At 46.5% G+C, this 9,101-nt stretch overlaps 1 protein-coding gene and 1 long non-coding RNA gene across 2 annotated transcripts in view; both read left to right on the top strand.

Moving 5' to 3' along the window:
- Positions 1–1,935, top strand: part of SAP18 (Sin3A associated protein 18) — a 3,371-nt gene extending 1,436 nt beyond the window's left edge. Inside the window, exons 3-4 of the mRNA XM_085321776.1 lie at positions 390–512; positions 1,451–1,935. Coding sequence (XP_085177902.1) covers positions 390–512; positions 1,451–1,607 — 280 coding nt within the window. The 3' untranslated portion in view covers positions 1,608–1,935. The remainder of the gene's footprint in view (positions 1–389; positions 513–1,450) is intronic.
- Positions 1,936–4,013: 2,078 nt separating this feature from the next.
- LOC146586159 (uncharacterized) lies at positions 4,014–5,547 on the top strand. Its single transcript, XR_014897856.1, has 3 exons — positions 4,014–4,276; positions 4,905–5,074; positions 5,174–5,547. It is a non-coding gene; the product is annotated as an uncharacterized LOC146586159 (long non-coding RNA).
- Positions 5,548–9,101: the final 3,554 nt, after the last annotated feature.

The following is a 9,101-nucleotide window of genomic DNA, read 5'->3' as shown; positions in this document are numbered from 1 at the left end:
AGTAAACTAGAAGCTAAACTATGATTAGAAGGACTTAGCCTGAATCTTTGTGCATGTTTTTAATGTTCTGGACCATATTGCCTCTAATGGCCAGTAGGTGGTGAATTATTTCGGATGTTAGTTGATAACTAGAACAAATGCTAGTCACCTAATCTTTGGATTTGAATATGTTGTTTGAAATTTCAGGTAGGTGAGAAATAAACGGCTCACTATATTGTTTAAACATGTAAAACTATAATCATCTTATTCTTCTTTGCATGCTTGGCAGAAAGCATGCAAAGAAATGTACAGCTAAGTAATGCCAATACATTGTGTTAATGGGTTTTGAGAAATTCTTCTTTTATTATTGTTTTCGAGAGCATGAGCCACTTTTTTGTTGTTTAAACTAGGATGGATGCAACTCTAAAAGAGCTGACAAGTTTAGTGAAAGAAGTCTACCCAGAAGCACGGAAGAAGGGCACACACTTCAATTTTGCAATTGTTTTTACAGATCTTAAGAGGCCTGGATACAGGTAAATAGCATTTCWTCTCCAGGTTTACATAAGACTGCGGTCATCAGAGTGGTAAATTGTTTTTCCATCAACACTGACTTAAAGTCCAGAACACGCAAACTTTTAAAAGTAGATAGGAGACTACACGATGACCTTTACAAACTAAGCTTTGTTTAATGACCATCATAGTTCCCAGAGCAACAAACATTTTGCTCAAAGACATTGGTCACTACATTGTAACCACTCAGAACATGGATCTAGGACTTGAAGTAAAGGTTTTTCTGGTGATTTGAAGAGTGATAGGTCTCGTATCTAAGAGTGTATATGACTTTTTTTTAAGTGATCTTGTTGTAGTTATCCTGAGAACACTGACTGTCCCTTAGTGGCTAAGGGACAATTTGGCCTCTGAGACCCTGGCTCCTGCTGAGCTCTAGGGAGGCTGTCTGAAATGATGGTGTTAGACATGAGTCCCTTGTCTTCCTATCATCCCTGTTTGGCTTCTTATGCCAGTTTATCACCTGAACTGTATTATCTAACCTTCCCCAGTAACCAGTGGCTATATCTCCCCCTATAATCTGTGTGTGTGTGTTCACGCACGTGTGTGTGCGTTTGGGGGGGGGGGGAGGTTGGCTGGTTGTTCTGTTAGTTTTTTTTGTTGTTGTTTGTGGTGGGTTTTTTATTGAGTGGGGTTCCTTCCCTCCTAGGTATTACCATTAATGTAGTAGCAAGTTTCACATCCATCCTCACCCTCCCACCCCATCAAAGAGAAGATTTAATGTAGCTTTTTTTTTTTTAACCCAGCACTGGAAAAAAAGGAACCATACTGTAAACATAGCTAAGTGTCAGAAACAGTGCAGATGATGAAATAGGAAGGTTGTAATGACCTGAAACTGTTCCTATGTGGGACACCTAAACTCTGCTTCTGTTGGCTGACTTCCATTTTTGTCCCCTCTGCACAGGGTGAAGGAGATTGGCAGCACGATGTCAGGCAGGAAGGGCACAGATGATTCCATGACTTTGCAGTCCCAGAAATTCCAGATAGGAGACTACTTGGATATAGCAATTACTCCTCCAAATCGTGCACCGCCCCCATCAAGCCGCATGAGACCATACTAAATAGCTGCTTCTTGTATGACTATTTTCAGTTTATTCCTACTTGCTGTTCTAAAGCCGGCTTTCTTTTTGCTTTTGTTGCTAAGCAAGAACACCTAAAAACAAAGCTAAGTATCAGAAATGAGAATTATCTTTTAAACCTTAACTTTTGCCGAATTTCTTTAGAAGGAAGACTTTTTAGAAGCATTATCATCCTTTTCCTGATTTATTATAGTTTGAAAAGTAAGTTAATGTGTCCAGTATTTCATGATTTCTGTAAAATATGACCAGAAATATTACAGGTGTTCTGTAGTTCTGTCTTGTTTGAATAAAGATTGATGTTATATTTTGATAGTGGGTTTTTTTTGTTTGTCTCTAACTGGATTTTCACAGAGAAACTCTGAAAGCAGCTTTTAAGCAGAAGTTGAAATCTGTAAAAGTAGGGCCCAAAGCCTTTGAGTGGTAACATTGGGGCCTGTTGTATAGGAGTAGGTGATCTAATGGGGATTCTTTTCACAAGAGGAGACTTTAAACCACTGATGGCTGGATTTGGGAGGATGAGCCTGTGAAGAGTATGGCTGTAGGCAGGGCAGCTCAGCGTTGTTCTCCCTGCTGACCTGGGTGTGTTGACTAGAGCAGAAGGTAGAGTGGTGTAAGGCTGGATGTCCTYCAGCGGGAGAGTGAGGGTGAAGACAGGACATTGGCTTCTCAGGGCAGTGAGCAGTTGTTCCATTGTGTATAGGGATGATGCTAATCCATGATATTCTGAAGTGGTCTCTGTGGCACCATACATCCTAGGATATTGAGGAGCTGCTGACCTTATTGGAGAAAGGACTGATTCAGCACACTTGCCTTACTTGAATTTTAAAGAGAGTTTTATACTTTCCATTTTTAAATATAGCAATTTTTTCAAGTCTCCCATTTCTTAAGAAGATAGGATGTCTGTAGAGATCTGGCTGGAAGAAACTCAGTGTTTTCAGATGAAGGTTGACCTAAGTGGCATGAGGAACAGGCCCAAAATATTAAAATAGCATGGGTGGGACTAGTTGAATAGCCTGTATTTTCAACCTAATGAAAATATAATTGTAGGCTCCCTGCCCACAGAAGCTCTTGCCTGCAATTTAGATGAATGGAGGGGAGGGTGAAGCAAGTTTGTGTGTGAGGAAGGGAGTCTACCCAGGCCCTGACCACYGGGCTCTTCTTGACCTGGTAACCTGGGGAGTGGAGGCTGTGAGACAGTTGGCTCGCACACGTTCAGCCATGCTAGGTCTTCTTGGCAGTTGACTGCAAAGAGTAGGTCTGCCAGCTGTGAGGAGCACACCCAATTTTAGCTTCCATAGCCTTGGGAAGATCTAACTGTTCAGTAGACAAAGTAACTGAGAGGATAGCTACAATTTTGAACATTATACAAGGTGACTTTACAAACACTTGCAACATGTATTGAGCACCAGTTCCTCAGATTACTGCAATCTGTGGATGTCAGGGGCAAAGCCAAGACAACTGGCAGTTCAAGCATGGCTTAAAATGTGTTGTAAGTTATCGATGAAGCTGGAGGTGGTTGGTGGATGTGTAGCAAATGGCTTCCAGAAGCTCAAAACAGAGCAAAAGGCAGTGGAAGGGGCTTTCTGTTGTCCTTGGGGAAGCAGAGCTCCGGTCTGTGAGCTGGGTGCTGCTCTCAGGGAAAGCAGCTGATGCTAGTGCACTTTGAAGGAAGAGGAGAGACAAGGGAGGAGCCATCTCCCAAGAAGTCAAGGTGCAGAACTGAAGGCTGAGGCCTGCGAGCCAAGCGCCCAAAGCTTGCCCGTTTCCTCTGTCACTGTGGAAGGACACCAAGGAGTCTCAAGTTCTACAGCGTGTACCTGCTGTCCTAGCACCGTGTTCCTCTGCGCACGGGCCCTGAGCACCCAGCTGGCCAGGGAAGAGTCAGGCTCTTGCTTCCTGCACATTGCGATGCCATGTGCTGAGAGAAAGGCAACACCAGGAGTAGAAGCGGTACGCAGCAACCTTCTGCTCCCCAGAGCCTCACCCTCCTCTTCTCCGCCCTCTCACCCCTGGCAGAGCAGAGGTAAGGCTGAAATGTTACCTGCAGAGCAGGAGCTCTGCTTTCTGTTGCCAGCTGTGCTTTTTACCATGGGAGTCCTTGATACAGTGTAGCCTGAGCAATTTATTGATACAGTTCTGCTTGTGGTTGACCCTCTTCTGTCCCCTACACTAGCTTCTAAATTAGGGAGTTGTCATCTCAGCTTCCGTTCGCAGTCACCTGCATCCTGCGGTCATTTTTTCCCTTAAGGCAGAAAAGGTTGAACAGTGGTCCTCACCCCTCTTGAAAGAGCGGTCGAGGAATGACAGTTTCCCTGCTGCTCTGTGGGGAAGAACAGGAAGCCTGGAAGTGGCAATGCCGCTGGTCCAGCATGGCCGGGGGTGGGATGTTTTCCCAGGGTGAGCACAACCAGCTCTGGAGCAAGCAAGAGGCGCTCGGGGAAGCTGCCGCTACTAGAAGAGAAGCGCGGATGTTGTAGTGGGCACAGCGCATTCTGTCACCGCGGGCAGGTTGGGGCAGACTTGGGACCGCTGCGGCAGACAGCGGAGCAGCAGGCTGGCTGTTGGCACGTTACGGACCTGGGCGGACRGGAAAGCAAGACCACAATGGTCTGCTCACCATGTGGCATCATCCATGCTGCAGAATGAACGAGGTGAGTCCTGTGGTAACTAGTGTGTAATTCCATCATTTAGCAGCCTCCTACCAAACACTGAGAGGGAGACCYGCAATTAGAGGTGCACAGGAATCTTGGCATTTCCTCATTTTTGTGTCCTGGTTCTTGCTCTGACTGTCTTTAAGCATAATTCCTAGCCATTAAATGTTGTCAATTTATAAAGCAACAGCACCAAGCAAGCCTACACCTGTGACTCATGGAGCTGCTCCGAAGGTAGTTTGGCCTTGCTTCYGGCATGGGGTACAGCCACAGTGAAGGGTCAAACATACTTGTGGACACAGCCCAGGGTGGGTCTTCACACGCTTCAAAGGAAAACAGGAACAATCTGTTGACTTTATTTCTGGCAGCCTTGGAAGCAAAATGATTGAGAAATGAAAAACAAAACTGCCTTCAGTAGCAAAGCATTCAGCGCAAATGCTCAGGCGTGGAGTTTCACCTTCCTGTGACTGCCACAGAAGTATGAACCTCAGCTGACCTCTTCTCTGAGTGCCTCTGGCTAAACATCTGTCTAAAAAGAGATTTGCCCTTGAACACTTGCACTTCACACACAAATGTAATGCAGAAGCAGAGTTTAATTTTTCTCTTTTTATTATATATTTTTTTTAAGAAGAAACACTTGAGAAGTCAGTGCTGGTGCACGTTCCCTAAATCCCAAATCCATGGCACAATCAACACCAGTGACAGCAGTTAGGAAATCAGACATCAAGCTACAACCAGCAGTTCTGAGGTTAGACAGTGTCAGGATACAACCATCCAGATGTTGTAAGAGCTGGAACTGTAAGTGATAAGCTGTTACTGGCTGAGCTCGTGGTGCTCAACAGGGAAGTCACTCGTGACACCATGTCATTCTTTCTCATGTGTCTCCTTCAAAACTAGTAGAAAAGCTGAAGAAGGATGTCAGTCACCGAGAAAAATGATATATTTACAATGCTGTCTGGTTTGGGGAAGTTAAAACACAGCGCTAAAGTTCAGCGGTGGTGAGCAATGAGGAACGCGACAGGAGGCGACAAGGCAGCCGCGCAGGCGGCAGCCCGGGGCTGGGGCTCGCCAAGCCCACGTCCCAGCTGGAGAAAGCGGTTTAAGGGGTAATTTATCAGCAATTTCTCTACTGTGCACCACAGCCTTTACTAATGTGCTTAAAACTTTGYCGATAAATGACAAATTGGAGGGGGTGCAGGGAGAGGATGAAAGAGGCTTAACGCACAGATCCCCCCATCTGGGATCCTGGTGCAAGGGCTTTCCGTGGCGGGGCGAGGTGGCGCGTGGGAAGGCGCAGCGCTGGGAGCGGCCGCCCCTCAGACCTGCGCCCGCCCGGGGCCGGCCCCCTTCAGCGAGTGCCCAGAGGTTCCTTCCGCCTGCCCGAATCCGTCTAGTGTGTTTATATGCACAGGCCCGGTGGGGGGGGTTAGTCTGCCCCTCTGTTTTGTGCCTCACTGCAGTTAAGGGGAGGGAATTTGGCCATTTCCAAGGGATAGTGCTGAGGGTAAGTGACCCCCCCACTGGGCTCCCAGTAGCGGGGACCTGCTGCTCTGGCCAAGGCAGCATCCCTCCAAGGGAGGCTTCCTCCTGGGAACCACAGCAGGCCTAGACGAGACTGTTAAAAGATACTGAAGCTGAAGAATGCTGTGCTATACTCTTCACACTTCCCTCCCCGATTCCCAGCTGGTTTCTAAGCCTCAGTTTTGCCTGCCGGGCAGCTCCRAGCAGGAATGGTGCACGCTGTGCGAGAGCGGTGCTCAGGAGCTCCGCAGCAACGTGCCATAGAAAACACCGCACTCAGATCCATCGGCCAACAGGCCTCCGTGTTCAGAGAGTGCACGAGGAATTTTTGTCCCTCATCGAAGCAGCTGAGTGAGGTATGTTTTTTGGTTTTTTTTGATGCTGAAAGCAGTAACAGACACAATTCTGAGCTGCACTTTGATCAGAAACCAGCCCTCTGCAAAGCTCACTTTTTAAATCTAACTAACTGCCTAACTTAAAGAATTAGGGCAATAATTTTCCAAAAAAGGTGCCCTGTTCTTTTCATTTCCTTTCTACTACACACAGATGTAACCATCCCAAACCAGCTGGGAGATCTTGACTCCTGCCCAGGCCTTTCCAGGGGTAACACAGGTGCCTCCCTCACGCAGGTGACCCTCCAGGTCTTGTCTCATCCCTTGTCCTTCATCTTTGCCACTTCAGAGAGGCTCAGTTTTTTCCCTGCCTTTCAGCAGCAAGAAATGTCCGCCTCCCTTGAGCACTCATCCGGACCATTCTCTTCCCCTCTGCCAGGGGCGTACACTGGACTGGGCTCTCCCACGCCAGCTGCRGCCGGGAGAATCGCTCCACACCGGCACAATGCGCAGCAGAGCGCCTGGATCCTGCTGCAAAGCTGAGGAAGCCGCTCCCCTTCCCACCCTTRGAGCAGGTAACCTGGTTTGCTCTGCCCCTGTAGAAGTTACTTTGTGATACTTTATTCCTTTTGATGACTTTGCTGCTCTTCCAGGCTTGATTTCCACCCCTGCCCCCCCCACCGCAGAATGGTCCTCTGCTCTGCCTCCTCAACTACACTTTGTTCTTAGAATTAACTTTTATTCCTTGGATCAGCCATCTAAACCAATGCTTTCTTCAAATTAATAAGCAAAAAAAAGCACCTTTTAAAAGTTAATAAATAACATGCCTTTTACATACTAAAAACACCATTACATTGTTACTTTTTSCATAAATATTGTTGCTGATGGTGATTGTTATACAGCCTTTCATTTAGCATGGCTGGAAAAGAAGTCTCAGGCCTTAAACTAAGGACACTGACATTCTCCCCTCTACTTTAATCCACCAGTGATTTCAGTGCATTGTAACATGCCAGGCTGTGGATAGCAACAGCCAAGGGCGGATGCATGTAYCATCCCTGCTATAGGAGCAGGAACCTATAATGCAGGAGCGGTTAAATTAATGTGCCAGACTGAACTGCAATGGCTGGAGACATGACACAGCTGTTCCCTGGTGTGGGGCAGAACGTTATGGGTGGCAACCTCATCAGCTGCCACAGCTAAAACTAAGCCAGACTGAATCTGCAGCCCCAGATGAAGATGGTCTTGAACTGTGAGGTAGAGTTCCCTGGGTCCTGTGTTAGCACATGAAGGAACAGGACAGAGCATGGGAAGAGCAGACATTTCCTGCCACACCATGGCAGTGTGATCCTATGTAAAAGTCTTTACAAAGAGCTTTGAGAGAGGCTGCCTGGCTCTCTGGTGAAGTGGTTCAATTCCCCCTCTAAGAAGCGAAGACAAGCCTAGCATATACCCTTTGCTACTACACTACRTTACCTCCAGCACATTCCTGGTTCCATCACCACATTCTCCTTCTGACTGGAACGACTGTGAAGATTTAAGTTTTGCTTTACAGCTCTGCTCAAAATCAGCAATGGCAGCGATACAGTGGAGAAAACTGAAAAAAATAATCAGCAAGCTCTTACTCTTGCTTTAGAAAGCACAGAAAAATGATCTCAGTAAAAGGTCTCTGAAATCCTGATATGTGAGAACAACTCGATAACAATAGCCATGGTACTGTTCAGMAAAACACTACTGTATAGTAATGAAACAGCTAAGGCAAGAACTGCCAAAACCAAGGAGCTTCAATTAACTGCTGCTCTTTTCTCAGCCCTTGTGTCTAGACATTACTGCAGATCCACTTTTTTTTTTTTTAAAAAAAAAAAAGCAAGCAGCAGATCCTCTGACAGAAGCCGACACTGAAGTAYGCAGATCGTAAATCACCCTCCGTCTTGTGCAGCTGCAAAACTGAAGCTGTGCCCAGCCACAAATTCTTGTCATCGGAACAGGCAGATGCCTGGCCAGAGCGCCAGGGAACCATGTCCAGCTATGCTTCTACTGAAATCTTCCAGCAGAAAGTCATGAACTCGTACCCTAGGCTTCGGGGGCAAGAGATGGAGCGCTCCAGCAGTGGTCACAAGCAGTGCGGTGCTAGCTTGCTGTTGAGCACGCCACTCATTGCGTTCTGTTCAAAGAGCTGAGCCAGAGTGGGAGGGTCAGCTCGAATGAGGAAGGGGTGAAGGGCTTGTGCTTGAACGGGAGCAAAGATCAGGATCTCATGCATTTTGCAATCTTGAATGCTTGAGTATGGTCTCACCAGCACCACAGCCAGCACGGTCAGGAATGAACCATAGTGCCCTGCACCTACAGAGCTCTCTGCCCAGGGTGAGGCTTTTCAGAATAGCTCTCTGAGCAGTGATTTGGGTCAGCTTGCAGACTGCATGAATAATTAACCTTGCAAAACAACAATTAGGTATTGGCRGTTGGCTAAGCTGGAATGTCCTCCAGTAGCAACTGATCTGATGCAACTGAGGGAGAGGAAAGGTGGGACCATGAAACAAGGCCTTAGATTGGTTTGCAACAACTGCACAAGCACCACTGAGGGAGTACAACTGCACAACTTAACCAGGAATAAAGTGTGCCAAAAACTGGAAAAGTATTTGACCACGTTCCTGCTCTGTGTTCAGCAATATGACAACTTTTCTTCATTTGCTCTCCTCCCTGGAGAAAAGCCATTGTAGCAGAACATCTTCTTTCACTGAAGATTTTTCCTGTTACAACATGTGCACATATTTCATACATACAAATACAAACACACTTTTTTTTTTAAAAAAAATTCAACTTACTTGTTCCTGTGTACTTGAGTTAAATAAGACAAGGTCAAATAAATTCATTGCTAGGCAGCTCCATACCCTTATCTCAAATGCCTCTTTGCTAAACATGAAGTTTCATGGTTAAGTTGATGGATAATATAGCCWGCGTGGCTCACAGAAGTT

This window comes from Rhea americana, unplaced genomic scaffold (assembly GCF_003343005.1).
Source record: "Rhea americana isolate MKP2758 unplaced genomic scaffold, rheAme1 scaffold_71, whole genome shotgun sequence".
NCBI lineage: Eukaryota > Metazoa > Chordata > Aves > Rheiformes > Rheidae > Rhea > Rhea americana.
This window is presented reverse-complemented; position numbering and strand designations above follow the sequence as displayed.